We start from the raw sequence: 23,957 nt of genomic DNA, 5'->3' as shown, positions 1-23,957 counted from the left end.
GTGACATGATAGCTGCAAGGATACAAAGTTGATGTGAGTGACATGATAGCTGCAAGGATACAAAGTTGATGTGAGTGATATGTTAACTGCAAGGATACAAAGTTGATGTGAGTGACATGATAGCTGCAAGGATACAAAGTTGATGTGAGTGACATGTTAGCTGCAAGGATACAAAGTTGATGTGAGTGACATGCTAGCTGCAAGGGATGTATGTTTGACATGTCTTGACAGCAACGTTTCTTGTCAAAAAGCAACTAATACCACTGATCATGGTGATCTTTTGCATGTAAATTAGCCACAGTGTGTTTTATCTTTCCTTCCTTTTCTCTCTGTAAACCTTGTCACTTGACCCATATAAATAATCTTATAATATGCCTACATGTTACCAGCTTCTTCCCCCATCAACTGTCAGCTCAATTTCCCTCCTATTTCAATACACTCCCCACCCCCCACTTCTGTCAATATACCCCCCCCCCACATCTGTCAAAATACCCCTCCTGTCAGTATGATGTCTGTCCCACAAGACTTACAGTGCTGAACCTGATGATATGAAACAAGCGGAGAAGTCTGGTACAGGCAAACAATTCTTGTATGAAGATAAAAGTTGCTAATGTCTCTTGAGAATTGAAGTCCCAAAGATTTTCTTTAAACAAAAACTGGGATTGACACACAAAAAAACTATTGAAAGCATTTACAAATAAACATTGGAATAGTTTACACTACCAAATGACACTAGTGTCAGTGTCAAATCAAACTTAAGTTAGTGGAACCACTCATGTCAGTCTAGTCACAGCTTCCACCAACCGCAGTCCATCCACCAAACTCACCCCATCCACCAACCTCACCCCATCCGCCAACCTCACCCCATCCACCAGCCTTAGTCCATCCACCAACCTTAGTCCATCCACCAACCTCACCCCATCCACCAACCTCACCCCATCCACCAACCTCAGTCCATCCACCAGCCTTAGTCCATCCACCAACCTTAGTCCATCCACCAACCTCACCCCATCCACCAACCTCACCCCATCCACCAACCTCACCCCATCCACCAACCGCAGTCCATCCACCAACCTCACCCCATCCACCAACCTCACCCCATCCACCAACCTCACCCCATCCACCAACCTCACCCCATCCACCAACCTCACCCCATCCACCAACCTCACCCCATCCACCAACCTCAGTCCATCCACCAACCTCAGTCCATCCACCAACCTCAGTCCATCCACCAACCTCAGTCCATCCACCAACCTCACCCCATCCACCAACCTCAGTCCATCCACCAACCTCAGTCCATCCACCAACCTCACCCCATCCACCAACCTCACCCCATCCACCAACCACAGTCCATCCGCCAACCTCACCCCATCCACCAACCTCACCCCATCCACCAACCTCAGTCCATCCACCAAACTGAGCCCATCCACCAACCTCACCCCCCATCCACCAACCACAGTCCATCCGCCAACCTCACCCCATCCACCAACCTCAGTCCATCCACCAACCTCACCCCATCCACCAACCTCAGTCCATCCACCAACCTCAGTCCATCCACCAACCTCAGTCCATCCACGAACTTCACCCCATCCACCAACCTCACCCCATTCACCAACCTCACCCCATCCACCAACCTCACCCCATCCACCAACCTCACCCCATCCACCAACCTCACCCCATCCACCAACCTCAGTCCATCCACCAACCTCAGTCCATCCACCAACCTCAGTCCATCCACCAACCTCACCCCATCCACCAGCCTTAGTCCATCCACCAACCTCACCCCATCCACCAACCTTAGTCCATCCACCAACCTCACCCCATCCACCAACCTTAGTCCATCCACCAACCTCACCCCATCCACCAGCCTTAGTCCATCCACCAACCTCAGTCCATCCACCAGCCTTAGTCCATCCACCAACCTCACCCCCCATCCACCAACCTCACCCCATCCACCAACCTCACCCCATCCACCAACCTTAGTCCATCCACCATCCTCACCCCATCCACCAACCTTAGTCCATCCACCAACCTCACCCCATCCACCAGCCTTAGTCCATCCACCAAACTGAGCCCATCCACCAACCTCACCCCATCCACCAACCTTAGTCCATCCACCAACCTCAGTCCATCCACCAACCTCACCCCATCCACCAACCTCACCCCATCCACCAACCTCACCCCATCCACCAACCTCACCCCATCCACCAACCTCAGTCCATCCACCAACCTCAGTCCATCCACCATCCTCACCCCATCCACCAACCTCACCCCATCCACCAACCTCACCCCATCCACCAACCTCACCCCATCCACCAACCTCACCCCATCCACCAACCTCACCCCATCCACCAACCTCAGTCCATCCACCAACCTCACCCCATCCACCAACCTCACCCCATCCACCAACCTCACCCCATCCACCAACCTCACCCCATCCACCAACCTCACCCCATCCACCAACCTCAGTCCATCCACCAACCTCAGTCCATCCACCAACCTCACCCCATCCACCAACCTTAGTCCATCCACCAACCTCACCCCATCCACCAACCTCACCCCATCCACCAACCGCAGTCCATCCACCAAACTCAACGCATCCACCAACCTCAGTCCATCCACCAACCTCACCCCATCCACCAACCTCACCCCATCCACCAGCCTTAGTCCATCCACCAACCTCACCCCATCCACCAACCTTAGTCCATCCACCAACCTCAACCCATCCACCAGCCTTAGTCCATCCACCAACCTCACCCCATCCACCAACCTCACCTCATCCACCAATCTCACCCCATCCACCAACCTCACCCCATCCACCAACCTCAGTCCATCCACCAACCTCACCCCATCCACCAAACGCAGTCCATCCACCAACCTCAGTCCATCCACCAACCTCAGTCCATCCACCAAACTGAGCCCATCCACCAACCTCACCCCATCCACCAACCTCAGTCCATCCACCAACCTCACCCCATCCACCAACCTCACCCCCCATCCACCAACCTCACCCCATCCACCAACCTCACCCCATCCACCAACCTCACCCCATCCACCAACCTCAGTCCATCCACCAACCTCACCCCATCCACCAACCTCACCCCATCCACCAACCTCACCCCATCCACCAACCTCAGTCCATCCACCAACCTCACCCCATCCACCAACCTCACCCCATCCACCAAACGCAGTCCATCCACCAACCTCAGTCCATCCACCAACCTCAGCCCATCCACCAAACTGAGCCCATCCACCAACCTCACCCCATCCACCAACCTCAGTCCATCCACCAACCTCACCCCATCCACCAACCTCACCCGCCATCCACCAACCTCACCCCATCCACCAACCTCACCCCATCCACCAACCTCACCCCATCCACCAACCTCAGTCCATCCACCAACCTCACCCCATCCACCAACCTCACCCCATCCACCAACCTCACCCCATCCACCAACCTCAGTCCATCCACCAACCTCACCCCATCCACCAACCTCACCCCATCCACCAACCTCACCCCATCCACCAACCTCAGTCCATCCACCAACCTCACCCCATCCACCAACCTCACCCCATCCACCAACCTCAGTCCATCCACCAACCTTAGTCCATCCACCAACCTCAGTCCATCCACCAACCTCAGTCCATCCACCAACCTCACCCCATCCACCAACCTCAATCCATCAACCAACCACAGTCCATCCACCAACCTCAACCCATCCACCAACCTCAGTCCATCCACCAACCTCACCCCATCCACCAACCTCAGTCCATCCACCAACCACAGTCCATCCACCAACCACAGTCCATCCACCAACCTCACCCCATCCACCAACCTCACCCCATCCACCAACCTTAGTCCATCCACCAACCTCAGTCCATCCACCAAACTGAGCCCATCCACCAACCTCACCCCATCCACCAACCGCAGTCCATCCACCAACCTCACCCCATCCACCAACCTCACCCCATCCACCAACACTATCTCAAAATTAAAAAAAATAAAAAACCAACTTACAAATGGAACAGCAGTAAACATCAGATCAATTAAAAGGCAAAAGAGAATTGCACGTTGAATCATATTTTTAAAACCAGTGGATGAAAAACTTCGGGTTTGTATCATCTTGCAAAAAAACACATTGTTACTTTCTATATACACGTGTTGATAAGATATTTATTTTTGTAAAGTTTTGTAATTAGAAGATTATTTGCTCTTATTTTTGACAGATCTTGTAATTTTTGCAGAACACTTTCAGATATCCCTTAATTTCAATTCTATTTTACTCAGTGCTTTTGTTTTAACATTCTATAAATAGCATCTTCATTGTGGTACAATTTACATGTCTTAAATAATCTAATTTTAAACCTAAATGAATCAGATGCAAGGTACTCACAGTTATAATCATGCTAAAAAAAAAGAAGAAGAAGACAATGATGTTGTACAAGTTGATGAGCAGCTGTCTGAGGAAGTGGGTGCTCTCAAAGTAGTGCGCCAGGAGTGAGTACACCACAATGATGAAATCAATCAGGTGAACAATGGTCACCACACATTTGGTGAACACAGGGGCGGGTTTGGCGGCCATTAACTCATATAGGTCATGTTCCTGAAGGTCAAACAGATCAAACATTGGTTTATCTCAACCCCAAGATACAAACAGATCAAACATTATCTCACCCCAAGATACAAACAGATCAAACATTATCTCACCCCAAGATACAAACAGATCAAACATTATCTCACCCCAAGATACAAACAGATCAAACATTATCTCACCCCAAGATACAAACAGATCAAACATTATCTCACCCCAAGATACAAACAGATCAAACATTATCTCACCCCAAGATACAAACAGATCAAACATTATCTCACCCCAAGATACAAACAGATCAAACATTATCTCACCCCAAGATACAAAGTGATCAAACATCTCACTCCAAGATACAAACAGATCAAACATTATCTCACCCCAAGATACAAACAGATCAAACATTATCTCACCCCAAGATACAAACAGATCAAACATTATCTCACCCCAAAATACTAAGTGATCAAACATTATCTCACTCCAAGATAGAAAGTGATCAAACATTATCTCACTCCAAGATACAAACAGATCAAACATTATCTCACCCCAAGATACAAACAGATCAAACATTATCTCACCCCAAGATACAAACAGATCAAACATTATCTCACCCCAAGATACAAACAGATCAAACATTATCTCACCCCAAGATACAAACAGATCAAACATTATCTCACCCCAAGATACAAACAGATCAAACATTATCTCACTCCAAGATACAAACAGATCAAACATTATCTCACCCCAAGATACAAACAGATCAAACATTATCTCACCCCAAGATACAAACAGATCAAACATTATCTCACCCCAAGATACAAACAGATCAAACATTATCTCACCCCAAGATACAAACAGATCAAACATTATCTCACCCCAAGATACAAACAGATCAAACATTATCTCACCCCAAGATACAAACAGATCAAACATTATCTCACCCCAAGATACAAACAGATCAAACATTATCTCACCCCAAGATACAAACAGATCAAACATTATCTCACCCCAAGATACAAACTGATCAAACATTATCTCACCCCAAGATACAAAGTGATCAAACATTATCTCACCCCAAGATACAAAGTGATCAAACATTATCTCACTCCAAGATACAAACAGATCAAACATTATCTCACCCCAAGATACAAACAGATCAAACATTATCTCACCCCAAGATACAAACAGATCAAACATTATCTCACCCCAAGATACAAACAGATCAAACATTATCTCACCCCAAGATACAAACAGATCAAACATTATCTCACCCCAAGATACAAACAGATCAAACATTATCTCACCCCAAGATACAAACAGATCAAACATTATCTCACCCCAAGATACAAAGTGATCAAACATTATCTCACCCCAAGATACAAAGTGATCAAACATTATCTCACTCCAAGATACAAACAGATCAAACGTTATCTCACCCCAAGATACAAACAGATCAAACATTATCTCACCCCAAAATACTAAGTGATCAAACATTATCTCACTCCAAGATAGAAAGTGATCAAACATTATCTCACCCCAAGATACAAACAGATCAAACATTATCTCACCCCAAGATACAAACAGATCAAACATTATCTAACCCCAAGATACAAACAGATCAAACATTATCTCACTCCAAGATACAAACAGATCAAACATTATCTCACTCCAAGATACAAACTGATCAAACATTATCTCACCCCAAGATACAAAGTGATCAAACATTATCTCACCCCAAGATACAAACAGATCAAACATTATCTCACCCCAAGATACAAACAGATCAAACATTATCTCAGCCCAAGATACAAACAGATCAAACATTATCTCACCCCAAGATACAAACAGATCAAACATTATCTCACCCCAAGATACAAACAGATCAAACATTATCTCAGCCCAAGATACAAACAGATCAAACATTATCTCACCCCAAGATACAAACAGATCAAACATTATCTCACCCCCAGATACAAACAGATCAAACATTATCTCACCCCAAGATACAAAGTGATCAAACATTATCTCACCCCCAGATACAAACAGATCAAACATTATCTCACCCCAAGATACAAAGTGATCAAACATCTCACCCCAAGATACAAAGTGATCAAACATTATCTCACTCCAAGATAGAAAGTGAACAAACAATTGGCCTTCTCCTAAATGTTTACATTTTACTCAGTAACTAATTTGTTTCTTACAATTCTGCAGATGAAGTTGTTCTTGTTTGACATAGCTGATATAAAACTGAAGGGGTTTACTAGTCTGTAATGAAAAAATATGAATTGGGTAATTAGGGAAACCCAGTAAAGCCATTACCTTCAGATTGAAAATAAAACAATGACAGAAAGAATTACGATAACTTAGCATTAAAATAATGAAAAAACAAAGTCACAAGAAACAAATTCTAGGCATCGCAATGTTAAAAATAAACATTATAGGCCCCTCTAAACCATTTGCAACTGTGCTGGTTGCTCTCAAATAATTTTTTGATAATTTTCTACATGGTTTGCACTGGTGTTGTATTTATGCATGGTAGCCCACAATGCATCATTCCATATTCTGTTGAATGCCTTCTTTAGTCAACAAAGACATAGTAGATATAGATCTAGTAAAGATGCTGCTGGGGTTGTAGATATTTTTTTCAAAGTAACCTAAGATTAAAGATCTGCTCAGTTGTGCTGTATCCCCATCTAAAGCGTGCCTCTTACTAAACTAATATCTGTTCAGCTTGTGGCGTTAGTCTGTTGAGTATTATCTTTAGCATGATTTTCCTTGTGTGACTTATTAGACTAACAATGCGGTAGTTTTGGCAGAGTTGTAAGTTGCCTTTCTTGGGGTTGGTGATGATAAGAGATTGGGTTCACAACTTGGGCCATTCTCCTGTCTGCCAGATTTTGTTGCAAATATTTAGCAGCACATCTGACATGATTTCTCCTCCTGCTAATATTAATTCAGCTGGCAAACATATCTGTATGCAAATACGTTATTGGACACACATCTGTAGGTAAATACGTTATTGGACACACATCTGTATGCAAATACGTTATTGGACACACATCTGTATGCAAATACGTTATTGGACACACATCTGTAGGCAAATACGTTATTGGACACACATCTGTAGGCAAATACATTATTGGACACACATCTGTAGGTAAATACAATGTTATTGGACACACATCTGTAGGTAAATACAATGTTATTGGGCACACATCTGTAGGCAAATAGGCCTACAATGTTATTGGGCACACATCTGTAGGCAAATACAATGTTATTGGACACACATCTGTAGGTAAATACAATGCTATTGGGCACACATCTGTAGGCAAATACAGTGTTATTGGACACACATCTGTAGGAAAATACAATGTTATTGGACACACATCTGTAGGCGAAGACGTTATTGGACACACATCTGTAGGCAAATACAACGTTATTGGACACACATCTGTAGGTAAATACAATGTTATTGGACACACATCTGTAGGCAAATACAATGTTATTGGGCACACATCTGTAGGTAAATACGTTATTGGACACACATCTGTAGGTAAATACAATGTTATTGGACACACATCTGTAGGCAAATACATTATTGGACACACATCTGTATGCAAATACAATGTTATTGGGCACACATCTGTAGGCAAATACGTTATTGGACACACATCTGTAGGCAAATAGGCCTACAACGTTATTGGACACACATCTGTAGGCAAATACAATGTTATTGGGCACACATCTGTAGGCAAATACATTATTGGACACACATCTGTAGGCAAATAGGCCTACAACGTTATTGGACACACATCTGTAGGTAAATACAATGTTATTGGGCACACATCTGTAGGCAAATACATTATTGGACACACATCTGTAGGCAAATACATTATTGGACACACATCTGTAGGCAAATACGTTATTGGACACACATCTGTAAACAAATACAATGTTATTGGACACACATCTGTTGGCAAATACAATGTTATTGGGCACACATCTGTAGGCAAATACGTTATTGGACACACATCTGTAGGCAAATAGGCCTACAATGTTATTGGACACACATCTGTAGGTAAATACAATGTTATTGGACACACATCTGTAGGTAAATACAATGTTATTGGACACACATCTGTAGGTAAATACAATGTTATTGGACACACATCTGTAGGCAAATACGTTATTGGACACACATCTGTAGGCAAATACAATGTTATTGGACACACATCTGTAGGCAAATACGTTATTAGACACACATCTGTAGGCAAATACAATGTTATTGGACACACATCTGTAGGCAAATACAACGTTATTGGACACACATCTGTAGGCAAATACGTTATTGGACACACATCTGTAGGCAAATACAACGTTATTGGACACACATCTGTAGGTAAATACAACATTATTGGACACACATCTGTAGGCAAATACAACATTATTGGACACACATCTGTAGGCAAATACAATGTTATTGGACACACATCTTTAGGTAAATAAAATGAATTCTTACTGTTTGAGTTTGATTGCCTCATTGACCTGAATCATAAGATTGAGCACTGACTGTCTTGAGAGGACGCCTTCTTCAAACTGGCGTATGTAGCAAGTCTGGAGTAAATGAAAGTCAATGATAACATGTATACATTAGGCCTATTTTTATAATTGAACTTGGTTAAACAAATTATACCATATTGTAAACAAATATTGATTTGTTATAACATTTTTTTTAGTAAAAACGTTTTAATAACAAGCTTTTATATAATTATGTATTAAAATAAAGAAAATAATAATGTACCACTAAATAACTAAAAGAATGGCCTGGGTCACTCATTAAATTTTAGCATTTTTGTCAAGGTATCCTAAAGATCCAAATACACAATAGTGGTCAATGGTGTATATTGTAGCATTGTATTTAAATATATAACATCCCCACATCACCCTAACTCTACTAATCCAAATAAAAAATAAAAATGATTGCTAAATTACTATTATATTTGTTTGAAAATTTGTAGCTATAATAATGTGGAAGTCATTTTGCACTTAACACAAATGTTTTGAAGATTCAATTTTGGTTGAAAAATATGCTTTCTGGCAACAAACATTTGGAACCAGCTTTTCAAGCCTAATGCATGACTAAAAACAATTGCACACCAAACAAACGTGAAAAATGTGTGTATAATAGTGGGGTAAATGGCACTTTATATAGAAACTTTAATTAATTTATAAAAATTTAATTAAGCATCTAATTAAGTCAAATTTGATGTCACATTGCATTGCCATCAGGTCTTGACTCATGAGCCAAGTTTTAAAGAAATCGATTAGTTAGAAGTGGTCGGAATTTTGCTAGCTAGTTTCAGTCCATGATGGCAAAATAAAATGAGGAAGCAAGTTAAATAAAAGCTTGTAAGAATATACATTGTTTGAAATGTTAATTTTTCTTGGGTTGACTGGGAATTCAAAATATTAGTGCCTGAAAATATTAGGACCTACACAAGATTAGGACTTAGGCCTAACATTTTAGCATTTAAACTTATGCCATAGCTTTTAGACAAATTGTTAGGAAATTTTACTTTTCTTACAATACTTTCCAATAATAGGACAACTTGATATTTTAGTTACAATTACTTTTTATAAAATTCTTTTTTTTAATTATCCACATTTTCATCAATACTTACTTTTTCAGCAGTATCTGCTATATACAATTACAGCAATAGGCTACCTACAATTTCAGTAACACACTAACTACAATTTCAGCTATAGGCTAACTACAGTTTCAGCAATATGCTCCCTACAATTTCAACAATAGGCTAATTACAATTACAGCAATAGGCTACCTACTTTTTCAGCAACAACCACTTGCTTGATAGCCTGTAGCCTCACAGACTCCAAATCATGTATCAAACTTTGACTACCCTTTGTCATCAGCTGTTCATTAAGGTAAGTGATTAACTGAATACAAATCTAATGGATACATTATACATAAGTCATCATACTGACATGTGTAGAACTGCTATTTTCCCTTAATGTTTATTTAAATTGTATCTAGTTGTATGTATTTGTGGAAAAGCCAATTGTTGTGGTATGTTTTACACAACAAATGCACAAACTCTGTGCCTTAAAAATAAAAAGTATATGCATAAAATGTACTAACTCTATGCACACAAAAAATATTTAAAACTCAGTTTGTTTTGTCTGGTTGTTTAAACATTCAAATGTACATAAATAGAAATTTGTTCTTACCACATTTGCCCTTTATATTTGTTAATAAAATCTTACCCAAGTCTTCCCTTTATATTTGTTCATCAAATCTTACCCAAGTCTTCCCTTTATATTTGTTCATAAAATCTTACCCAAGTCTTCCCTTTATATTTGTTAATAAAATCTTACCCAAGTCTTCCCTTTATATTTGTTCATAAAATCTTACCCAAGTCTTCCCTTTATATTTGTTCATCAAATCTTACCCAAGTCTTCCCTTTATATTTGTTCATCAAATCTTACCCAAGTCTTCCCTTTATATTTGTTCATAAAATCTTACCCAAGTCTTCCCTTTATATTTGTTCATAAAATCTTACCCAAGTCTTCCCTTTATATTTGTTCATAAAATCTTACCCAAGTCTTCCCTTTATATTTGTTCATCAAATCTTACCCAAGTCTTCCCTTTATATTTGTTCATAAAATCTTACCCAAGTCTTCCCTTTATATTTGTTCATCAAATCTTACCCAAGTCTTCCCTTTATATTTGTTCATAAAATCCTCCTTGAGTTTTGTGTACTGGTTCACTGTGTTCCAATCTGCATCAGCTGTAAACCTGCCAGACATTGAGAATAGAATCTGAGTGCCGATACAGACATTTTTCTTCATCAGAGCTAACTTATGGGCCATAATTTCTCTCCATCAGAGCTAACTTATGGGCCACAATTTTTCTCCATCAGAGCTAACTTATGGGCAACAATTTCTCTCCATCAGAGCTAACTTATGGGCCACAATTTCTCTCCATCAGAGCTAACTTATGGGCCACAATTTCTCTCCATCAGAGCTAACTTATGGGCCAGAATTTCTCTCCATCAGAGCTAAATTATGGGCCACAATTTCTCTCCATCAGAGCTAACTTATGGGCCATAATTTCTCTCCATCAGAACTAACTTATGGGCCACAATTTTTCTCCATCAGAGCTAACTTAAGGGCCACAATTTCTCTCCATCAGAGCTAACTTATGGGCCAGAATTTCTCTCCATCAGAGCTAAATTATGGGCCACAATTTCTCTCCATCAGAGCTAACTTATGGGCCACAATTTTTCTCCATCAGAGCTAACTTATGGGCCACAATTTCTCTCCATCAGAGCTAACGTATGTGCAGGTACTGTACCATGTAATTTTTCAATTTAATGGCGTGCTATTATTGTTTAGTCCTATTATTGACGTGAATTGAGTCAGTAACCAAGTGTATTACAGAATGTAATTGCTAGCAATTATTTAATCCTTTTACTCACCCAACTCACTGTTAAAACTCATTAAATCCCATTAGTAATTACAATTATAAATTATTGTAAAAGTGATTTGGTTATGTTACTAACTCTTGCCACAGGAATGCGTAAAATTGTTACTGTCACTAGAAATTATCTTTCCTGTTTGATAGCAATGAATCATCTTCATTCATCAAATATCCTAATTGTAGTAGATAATGATAGTTACATATCAAATAGGGCAGTGTAAATAAGAGTAGTGAAAACATGAATGAAATCATTACATTGTGGTTTTAAGAGAATGACTTGTAACAAGCTTGAGGTCCTGAAGCAATTTGGCAGCCTTCTCCACCATATGAGCTTTTTCAGCACTGAGGGTCCTTCTGTCTGCATAACAGAACATTAGAGAGCATTACAGTATTATAATATTATATATATATATATATATATAATATATATAATAATATATATATATATAATATATATATATATATATATATATATATATATATATATATATATATATATATATATATATATATATATATATATATATAATATATATATATATATATGTATATAAATATATATAAATATATTTATATATATATATATATATATATATATATATATATATATATATATATATATATATATATACATATACATATATATATATATATATATATATATATATATATATATATATATATCTATAATAATAGTTTCGCTGTCTGTCTATCTATCTATCTATCTATCTATCTATCTATCTATCTATCTATCTGACAAGAACGCTCTAGAGAAAAGACAAGCAATTTAAAAACATGCATAGTAATTCGAAAAACGAAGTATGACGTCGACACATTTAGCATAGAGTTGAAAATAATCTCGCAGTAATATAATGACGTCATTGATTCTGGCGTAAACATTGAATAAAGAGGAAATGTTGTCTAATCTAAGTGGTTTGCGTGAAGAGTTTCTTGCATACAATTCTTCGGGTAGGGGCGAAGCCCCACCCCCCGCGTAAGAACGTCTGAGCCCCTCCCCCTCCCCAACTCAAAAGAAATTTCTTCATCGATACTCTATAATAAAATTACCGCCTAATTAATGTGTCTAATCTCAAAAGTGGTTTTCTTGCAATTTCTTTAATGCAATTCTTCGGGTAGTGGCTAAGCGCGACACCAGTGTTTCTTTCAGACTTTTTCCTCCCCGGAAAGGGGTGGGGGTAATTGAAATTTTCGGGGGCGGGGGTAGAATTTTCGGGGAGGGGGGCGGACACTGGAAAAAGTATATAATTATATTTCGTTGAATGGGACGGTAGACATGTTTTTTTTGGGAGTGGGGGTGGGGGGTGGGGGGGGGGGGGTGGGGTGGGGGGGGGGGGGGGGTGGGGTGGGGTGGTTTCCTCATCGATACTCTATAATAAAATTACCGCCTAATTAATGTGTCTAATCTAAAAAGTGGTTTTCTCGCAATTTCTTTAATGCAATTCTTCGCGTAGTGGCTAAGCTCGACACCCAGTGTTTCTTTCAGACTTTTTCCTCCCCGGAGAGGGGTGGGGTACTTGAAATTTTCGGGGGCGGGGGTAGAATTTTCGGGGAGGGGGCGGACACTGGAAAAAGTATATAATTATATTTCGCTGAATGGGACGGTAGACATGTTTTTTTGGGGGGTGGGGGTGGGTGGGGGGGTGGGGGTGGGGGTGGGGGTGGGGGTGGGGGTGGTGTGTGTGTGGGGGGGGGTGGGTTGGTTTTAGTTTAGAGAAAAGAGACAGCACTATCAACCTAGCGCCCGGTGTATCCTTCCTCAACGGGCCATTTTTCTCGTATATATATATATCTATAATATAACGCTGCTGGTAGTGTGTCAGTCCTTCCTTCCTTCCTTCCGTCATCGCTATAGCTTTTGGAACCATAAAAGTAAACATCGCGCCATGAAGTGCTTTTCAGTGCACCGCAGTGTCTTATTATAAGTATTAGAGTAGGGTTTGTTTATATAGCGGCATAGAGCTATTTTATAATTTCCACTGTTTGTACAATTTTGCATAACGTAAAGAGAATATTAAATACACGCACATTGCTAAAACATATTAAAAGGATCAATGTCAAATATAGTTTTCGTTAATATTCCTAGACAAAGTGGATACATTTTAATAACATAATAACTGTAGGTTAGAAAAATCAAATGAATTTAACTCTTTTCTAATTTTGACAAAGGAGGTAATTTAAAAATACATTAAACTCACGCTAATAAAAAATGTGAATGCAAATATACGTTCGTCATAGAAGGAATTAGTGTTGCAATAATATAATCAGCAAAATGTGAATGCAAATTATTCGGATGTGTAAGAGGAAATTATTGTTAGAAAATTATAATTAGCATGGATTGAGAAAAGGCAATCTTTTATTTATTTTATTCACTGAATGTAGGCCCTACTGTTTATTACTTATAATTTTTAATCAACTATTCAGCACTATTATAGACGCGTCATCACGTTCATTAGGTGCGCAATGGTTTTAGTTATGAAACTCTATTGTAAATTTTTAAAATTTAAAGTACTGGAAAAAAAATGCGTGAATGGATAAAGTGAAATATTGTAGGTAAAACACAGATATTTTAAATACTGCCTATTATTTATACTGATTTCTAATTATTATTCTATCTTTCGGGTTTTATAGGAGAGGCGTAGCGAGGGGGGCATATGTCCCCGGGTGCCGACCTTAGGGGGCGCCAAAGTGGGTTGGAAAAAATTTGCGAGGGGGGGGGGGGGTGGTGGAAATCGAAAGTTTTAGGGCGGGGAGGGGGGGAAGGGGTGCAAATCGAAAGTTTGAGGGGGGTGCAAATCACCGGAAAGGGCGCGATTTGGCGCTACGGGCTAGACTGTGAGCAATATGCCTGTATGATTGCATTTAAATTGTGTTTATGTTATGAGTGTTATGTTTGTTTTTTCGTTTTTTTTTTTTTTTTTGTTTTTTTGCGTTCGTTTGTGTTGTGTTTAGTTTTGTTCTGTTCCCAAGTTAGTACATTTAAAAAGATTTACCGTGGCGGAGCACGGGATGCAGCTAGTATATATATATATATATATATATATATATATATATATATATATATATATATATATATATATATATATATATATATATATATTAGTGAGCTCCTCTCTGCGCTTTGCTGCGTGGCTAGAAGAAAGTCTGAGGTTAGCCCAGGCAAATCATGGACGCGCCTTATTCAATTCAGTGAACAACCATAGCACCCCATCTTATCCTTAGTCTATCACACTGTTTAAAATGAACAAAGGCACCATAGCACTCAGGGGAAAGCCCTGGGTGCCAAATCGCAACCTGCTGGCGTGTGAAATTGAATTTTTTTTCTTAGATACCTCCCCAGGATTATTCTCAACAACTTCCCAAAGTTTCATGTCATCGGATGTAAGGTGTAGTAATGCATAAAAGACAAACAAATGCACACACACATGCATTGCTTTTCATACATAGATAAAGAGAGATATAAAGACTACTTGTTAGTGTAATTACTCACTAATGACATTGATGACATAAGTTGCCAGGGCATAGTTGACAATGCAGGAAATCAGGATTTGTATTAGAGTCACAGAAAAAAGCTGGCAAGAAAAAAATGTACATATAGAATATGAACTGATTATATATTAGGCCATGGGTTGTTAAGGGGGTTAGATGCCTTTGTATGCATATGGGCACGTGTGTATATGTGTATGCATAAGCATATGAGTGTGTGTGCATTAGTGTATATATATATATATATATATATATATATATATATATATATATATATATATATATATATATATATATATATATATATATATATATATATATATATATTATTTATATATTTATATTTATATATATAGACTACTCATCTATACATTTAAAGTTTTAAAAAAGTGTCTGAAATGAAAGCTCACAATTTTGACACTTGTAGTTTGTTCTCTTTGTAGCACCAAAAATGCAAACACACATGAGTAAGTTGTCCTGAGGTGACAGGCACACATTATGTAGACATGAGACCAATTGTGTAGATAATACCTGGACAAGGGGTAGGTGGCAAACAGTACCATTGCCCTGGTAGAAAAATTAAGTTAATTGTTTTACATCATTGTTAAAGTATTATAAAGTTGGTATTTATACATCATTGTTAACCTATTATAAAGTTTGTATACTTTTATATTTATTTGTGTTTGGACGTACCGAAGCAGTGAAGACAGGATGTAGAAACCAACAGCAATAAAAAATGTGTTTGGACGTACCGAAGCAGTGAAGACAGGATGTAGAAACCAACAGCAATAAAAAATGTGTTTGGACGTACCGAAGCAGTGAAGACAGGATGTAGAAACCAACAGCAATAAAAAATGTGTTTGGACGTACCGAAGCAGTGAAGACAGGATGTAGAAACCAACAGCAATAAAAAATGTGTTTGGACGTACCGAAGCAGTGAAGACAGGATGTAGAAACCAACAGCAATAAAAAACACTTCAAAAGTGATGACAGTCTGGACTACAGTGGCAAGATAAATTCCTGCCTGCACTGCTGCCACACATGTAAACATAAACAGTGACAGCTCCATAAATCTGGGGAAAAAAAGTTTTTTTTTTTAAATAAAAAATCTCTTCCCTGTAAACAAACATACATTGGGTTTTCTTTCCTAATTTTATTTAATTTTATGAAGAAAATTATTTCATGCTTTTCAAACATCTTCAGACTTTTAAAAACTATAAAATTTTACAACAAGTTTTAATTAAACAACATTATTGTAATTATCAAAAGGCAATACATTTAAAACAAGTTAATAAAAAGTCTAGTGACAATTTAAGCGCAATTTCCTTAATTAATTTTTTGTGACTGAACGAATCACCCGTAGATGTTTGCACCCCTTTTCGTTTCTATCTACGCGAGCAGAGCTAGTCCCCGCCCCCTCGCAAGATCTGCGCGAGTCTGGCCAATGGCAGCGTGACGTTACCTCTCACTAGCGACTGCCTCAGCCGGTGTGCTTGTGGCAGAAATATTTGTATATTCTTAGTAATCTTAGCCAATACAAATTAGAAGATATTAATTTTTTGTGACCAAACGAAAGGATATTTTTGAAAACTTTCTTCGGCAATATTGTTCAAAATTATGGAAGGAATCGATTGGTAAATGTTTCAAGTCGCTAAGTGGTCTGGTTGCCGAGATATGGGCCAAAAATTGCATTTTTTCGAGGATTTTTTCGAGGTTTTTTGGCTTTTCCGGGAAATCCAGGAAGGAATTCCGGGAATTTTTTTGGGCTACAATCATCCTCGGAACTTGCTTAACATATTTGCTTTTGGAAGTAGTCCTCGATATTGCTTCGTTGAGGAGGAGATACGATCTAAAGCTGCGCACATCCATCCATCCATCCATCCATACGGAAATGACGAGTTAATAATCGCAATTCCTGTAAGGAAATTGCGCTAAAAAGATTTAAATAGATGAAATTGAAAAAAATATAATAATTTTTTAACAATAATTACTTGTTGAGAATGGTGATAGACTGAGTTGTCATACTGGCCCTTTTGTGTGCCAAAACTAAAGCCATGGTTAGCATGCATATCAAGCCTGAGACTTTTAGTAAAATACCTTAGCAAAAGATAAAGTATTCATTTCATGACATATATAAAACACCAAGTCAAAAAGATTGTTTTTAAAAACAGATACAAACAACTTTTTTTAACATTTAAGTTAAGACAAATTTTAGCTCAAAAATCTAAACATGAATTTACATTAAATTGCAAATAAATAAATAAATTAGCATTAGGTAAAGGACTTAGAAAACTCACATAAGGCATATGATGAATAGATAAAGGCTAAAACAATTGCTGTTTGATTTACATGATCTTTGAAGATCTTACTGAGCCAAAAGATCATAATCTTGCCAATAATGATTCCCAAAATAAATCCAAAACAAGCATCAAAGAAGAAAGGTATCAGGTTGAAAACTGCATTGTGGGAAAGCAAAGGTCTAAAATATATTATCATAGGAATATGATAAATCAGCATAGGTCTAAAATATACTATCATAGGAATATGATAAATGAGTATATGTTTTTTTTCAAAAACTTTCAAATTTAAAGTATTTTTAATGAATTGTTTAATATAAAAAATAGTTCATATGATCGATTAGCATATGCCTTTTCAAATTTACATTATTTCTAATGTATGGTTTAATAAAAATAAAGTAAAAACATAATTAACATACTCAACTCTCCTGAAAATGCTACAGAGCAAACACATCACAACACAGCAATAAACAATGATGCATTCGCAATGATACAACTTCACCATACAAGTAACTTTTACCACAACCTTCAACTACACACCCTCCATCACATATAAATACTGACCATAACACAAACACTCCATTACAATACTTCTACCACATTCCTTACCACACAAACCATCTCCAACACACTCTTTACCACACATGCTCACCACAAAAATGACACCACAACACGTACTCACCACCACTCAATTTCTTTTCACCACTCACACACTCTTCACCACACTATATTATAGAAACGCTCTTTAAAAAAAAATTCTCCAACACAACAGATTTTTTTTTGTACATCTTACATTCAAATAGCCATAGGTAAAACTTTTTTTTAACTTCCCTAGCTGTTGCATGCAGTTCATAATACGACTCATCATTTGTTATTTATCTTTATTTATCTATTACATCATTTTTTATTTATCTACTATCTAATGACAGGAACAGCATTGCTTAGTTGCTAACCTAATTTAATAAAAGTTTTTTTAAAAGTGAGGTTACAATTCAATAACAAAGTTAGTGTTGTCTTGAGATTTTAAACTTACAATTTCTTAAAATGGTGTGAAGGGTTATAAATCTATAGAGAGTGAATCCCAGTATGTTGCCCAGTATGGATTCTGAGTCCAGCATCATCTTAAGGTCATGCTCTGCACCTGTAGTAGGAGAGCTCTTTGTATAAGGAAGTTAAATAATTCAAATCTCATAATAATATGTCTGATAAAGCAAGCATGGGCTATATTTATACAGGCCAATTAGTGACTTCATATTGTGAATGTCATAAAATAAACTATTATAATACTGTTTTTTAAAAATGGTACTTAATATTTCATGTAACTAATGCACACACACACAAATACACTCAAACTCATATTTTTGTAGAACCCCACCCATATTCGCTCAATGAAGATTTAATTTTATTTATATTTTTTTAACCCACTAGAAAAGTGTCCCACCTTTTTCACCTGACAACTTCTTTCATACAATAGTCCGTGACCACTAATTTTAATTTTCTTTTACATTATGAAATTATTTAAAATTCAAGACACCATTAAAGTAAAAATTTCATTATGGTAAATATTTTTTTAAAATTTACTGTGACCCCCAAAAAAGACCCGTTATGACCCACACTTAAATTGGGAACCTGTGTACCAGTGTTTGGTTTAAATGACAACATTGGTAGCAACATCCATTTCAGTTCAATAAAATATTGAAGGTGTACATATAGAACTTACTCATTGATGAAAGAAACCTTTTGGTCACTTGTGGCCCACTGGTCATTGTCATGGAGACCATCATAATAAAGTCTCCAGTATTCCAGTCTAGGGGTAGCAAGTAGATCCCAATGCATGTCACAATAACTGATGTCACAACTGAAATCATTCAAAAATCTCTGGTTATGTCACAATAACTGATGCAGTGTTTCTTCCAGACTTTTTTCTCCGGGGGGGGGGGGCACTTGAAATTTTCGGGGGGGGGGCGGTAGACTTTCTTCGGGGAGGGGGGGGGGGGCGGACACTGTTAAAAGTATATATTTTCTATATAAACTATATAAATTTCATTTCGTTCGTGGGGGGTGGTAAAATTTTTTAAGAGATGCCTGGAAGAAACTCTGAACTGATGTCACTACTGAAATCATTCAAAAATCTCTGGTAATGTCACAATAACTGATGTCACAACTGAAATCATTCAAAAACCTCTGGTACTTTTTTGAACAATAGTTATTCATCATAAGATATATGATTTTATCGTTCTATTAGCTACCAATTGTCCAATTGTAAAAGTGTACTGAATCAAAAGTGAATACATTTATTTACAACTCTTCAAGAACTTGCATTTGAAGTTAATTACAGTGAATGATAATACAAAAAAAATCTCCAATCTGATATTTATATACATCTAGAGCGATATAAATGTTTCTGGCTAAAAAATGTTCTTTTTTTTAATCACTTTGTTTCAGTAACTGGCGTCACCAGTTTTTGATGTGTTTTCATTGCTTTATTTCATAAGCTGTAATTATTTTCATATCATTAGCTGACTGACCTAAGTTGACCAGAACAAGTGTGTATGCTATAACTCACCTAAAGTTGACCAGACCAAGTGTGTATGCTATAACTCACCTAAAGTTGGAATCACCACCAAGACAAAATGATACACCATCACTTTGAGATAGTGAACCTCAGCGTTAAAGGTCCCGTCAAATATCAGAAGTGGAATGTACAGGTAGAAGAAGCGGAGGGGTCCAATATGATTGATCAGCATAGGATCTTCAAGCCTTGGGAAGTAGTAGGACAACTCCCCTTGATAGAGAACAGGGATAACATCTTTTACATCATGTAGTAACATCTTTTACATCATGTAGTAACATCTTTTACATCATGTAGTAACATCTTTTACATCATGTAGTAACATCTTTTACATCATGTAGTAACATCTTTTACATCGTTTACACAATTTGTATTAGTTTAAGAGAATTGTAGGCCTATCAAACTGATACTAAGTTTAAGACCACTCATATTGTACCTACCAATGATGAATAAGACCACTCATATTGTACCTACCAATGATGAATAAGACTACTCATATTGTATCTACCAATGATGAATAAGACCACTCATATTGTACCTACCAATGATGAATAAGACCACTCATATTGTACCTACCAATGATGAATAGGACCACTCATATTGTACCTACCAAAGATGAATAAGACCACTCATATCGTACCTAACAATGATGAATAAGACTAGTCATATTGTACCTACCAATGATGAATAAGACCACTCATATTGTACCTACCAAAGATGAATAAGACCACTCATATCGTACCTAACAATGATGAATAAGACTACTCATATTGTATCTACCAATGATGAATAAGACCACTCATATTGTACCTACCAATGATGAATAAGACCACTCATATTGTACCTACCAAAGATGAATAAGACCACTCATATCGTACCTAACAATGATGAATAAGACTAGTCATATTGTACCTACCAATGATGAATAAGACCACTCATATTGTACCTACCAATGATGAATAAGACTACTCATATTGTACCTACCAATGATGAATAAGACCACTCATATTGTACCTACCAATGATGAATAAGACTACTCATATTATACCTACCAAAGATGAATAAGACTACTCATATTGTATCTACCAATGATGAATAAGACCACTCATTTTGTGCCTACCAATGATGAATAAGACTAGTCATAATATACCTACCAATGATGAATAAGACTAGTCATATTGTACCTACCAATGATGAATAAGACCACTCATATTGTACCTACCAATGATGAATAAGACCACTCATATTGTACCTACCAATGATGAATAAGACTAGTCATATTATACCTACCAATGATGAATAAGACTAGTCATATTGTACCTACCAATGATGAATAAGACTACTCATATTGTACCTACCATTGATGAATAAGACCACTCATATTGTACCTACCAATGATGAATAAGACCACTCATTTTGTGCCTACCAATGATGAATAAGACCACTCATATCGTACCTAACAATGATGAATAAGACTAGTCATATTGTACCTACCAATGATGAATAAGACTACTCATATTGTACCTACCAATGATGAATAAGACCACTCATATTGTACCTACCAATGATGAATAAGACCACTCATATTGTACCTACCAATGATGAATAAGACCACTCATATTGTACCTACCAATGATGAATAAGACTAGTCATATTATACCTACCAATGATGAATAAGACCACTCATATTGTACCTACCAATGATGAATAAGACTAGTCATATTATACCTACCAATGATGAATAAGACTAGTCATATTGTACCTACCAATGATGAATAAGACTAGTCATATTATACCTACCAATGATGAATAAGACCACTCATATTGTACCTACCAATGATGAATAAGACCACTCATATTGTACCTACCAATGATGAATAAGACTACTCATATTATACCTACCAATGATGAATAAGACTACTCATATTATACCTACCAAGGATGAATAAGACTACTCATATTGTACCTACCAATGATGAATAAGACTACTCATATTATACCTACCAAGGATGAATAAGACTACTCATATTGTACCTACCAATGATGAATAAGACTACTCATATTGTACCTACCAATGATGAATCCTGCAATGACAATCGGCACATGATGGTTGAGCGGATACTGCACCAAAGAGCAGAGCATTCGACTGGTAACTGTATCAAAAGGGGACGTAATAATGAGACTAGTTTGTTAAATAAACAGTTAATTCCCCTACATACACCAATTTAGAACAGAAGATCGCGATATTTTAATTTTCAATTGCGGTTGTCCATATGACGTCATGCCATGTGGACATATTTTACCCTCAGCCTCATTTGTCGTTACGAAAAGCCAGACCCTCTTAAAATGGCACATTATAGCTGCAATCCAACCTAAACACACCCTTAAAAAGTTATCCCAATTCTAACCAAATGTTTCTAACAATATATTGGGCTAATCTGTGTATAATTAATAATGATGTTGAAACAAAGTGTGTGTGTGTATAATTATGTTGAAATAATGTGTGTGTAATGGGCCCTACTGTAGGGGGTGGGGACGGATGTCATAAGACCAGAAGAAAAAAAAACGAGTACAAAATTGTCCTAACATTTGAGTAAAGCCAAATAAACAAATAAGTTTTACAGGAGAGAACCCCACCAATCAAACAGGGGTCAGCGACCCCAACAGCAGTCGCCAACCCCATTGTATTGGTGACGGCATCCAGGATTAGCCTCGAATCTACAGCTGCTCGGCCTCTACTTTTCAATAGCCACCGGAGCTGTTGACATGTTATTGTGACGTTAGGTGAACGTGGACGGGGAGGGAGAATAGCCACGCCCCAACGAACCCACCCCCACCCCCGTCCTGCGTCTATCCTGACATCTGATGGGTCGCGGGATGAAATGTCTCAGCAAAAGTCAATTCACCAATGTCTTGTCTTCTGCTGCCACGTGTCTTGCTCCACGTGCACATGTGCAGTATCAGCTGATACCCCCACCCCTCCCCCTCCACGTGTTGGAAGTGGCTATTGATAACCGCTGGATCGGATTAGCACGGGCTTTTCATCCTTGTTGTTTAGTGGGGCCCGCCACCTTGCGACACGCGGCTTACAACGTATCACGTGACACAACATCACCCTGTTCAGTCCTAGGCTCGAACACACAACACACACACGCGGGGTTAACAACTAGAACTAATGCCTGTAATCAATAAAATAACAAAAAACCTCTACAATGAACAGCCTTTGACAAGTGTTACGATAGTTCAAATCAAAACAATAGCGCGTATCAGCTTCAAGTATATGTGTGTCGCCATTAGTATCGTGTGTATAACCATTAGTATCGTGTGTGTGTATAACCATTAGTATCGTGTGTGTATAACCATTAGTATCGTGTGTGTTTAACCATTAGTATCGAGTGTATAACCATTAGTATCGTGTGTGTGTATAACCATTAGTATCGTGTGTGTATAACCATTAGTATCGTGTGTGTGTATAACCATTAGTATCGTGTGTG

General features: G+C 38.1%; 1 protein-coding gene across 2 annotated transcripts in view; it reads right to left on the bottom strand.

Moving 5' to 3' along the window:
- LOC131955446 (sodium/hydrogen exchanger 10) overlaps positions 1 to 23,957 on the bottom strand; it is a 43,796-nt gene that overhangs the window by 15,840 nt on the left and 3,999 nt on the right. For both annotated transcript variants that reach the window (XM_059319572.1, XM_059319573.1), the window contains exons 3-19: positions 22,536 to 22,616; positions 20,497 to 20,676; positions 19,612 to 19,749; positions 18,925 to 19,032; positions 17,892 to 18,050; positions 17,586 to 17,691; positions 16,524 to 16,667; positions 16,005 to 16,161; positions 15,599 to 15,680; positions 12,346 to 12,448; positions 11,319 to 11,406; positions 10,437 to 10,523; positions 9,112 to 9,206; positions 6,794 to 6,857; positions 4,395 to 4,604; positions 4,019 to 4,123; positions 531 to 656 (exon numbers count right to left, since the gene is read on the bottom strand). In XM_059319572.1, coding sequence (XP_059175555.1) covers positions 531 to 656; positions 4,019 to 4,123; positions 4,395 to 4,604; positions 6,794 to 6,857; positions 9,112 to 9,206; positions 10,437 to 10,523; positions 11,319 to 11,406; positions 12,346 to 12,448; positions 15,599 to 15,680; positions 16,005 to 16,161; positions 16,524 to 16,667; positions 17,586 to 17,691; positions 17,892 to 18,050; positions 18,925 to 19,032; positions 19,612 to 19,749; positions 20,497 to 20,676; positions 22,536 to 22,616 — 2,033 coding nt within the window. The remainder of the gene's footprint in view (positions 1 to 530; positions 657 to 4,018; positions 4,124 to 4,394; positions 4,605 to 6,793; positions 6,858 to 9,111; positions 9,207 to 10,436; positions 10,524 to 11,318; positions 11,407 to 12,345; positions 12,449 to 15,598; positions 15,681 to 16,004; positions 16,162 to 16,523; positions 16,668 to 17,585; positions 17,692 to 17,891; positions 18,051 to 18,924; positions 19,033 to 19,611; positions 19,750 to 20,496; positions 20,677 to 22,535; positions 22,617 to 23,957) is intronic.

Source organism: Physella acuta, unplaced genomic scaffold (genome assembly GCF_028476545.2).
Source record: "Physella acuta isolate Inbredline_101_S28 unplaced genomic scaffold, ASM2847654v3 ptg001066l, whole genome shotgun sequence".
NCBI classification, from domain to species: Eukaryota; Metazoa; Mollusca; class Gastropoda; family Physidae; genus Physella; species Physella acuta.
The sequence above is the reverse complement of the archived record's forward strand: the minus strand, read 5'-3'. Positions and strand labels throughout refer to the sequence as shown.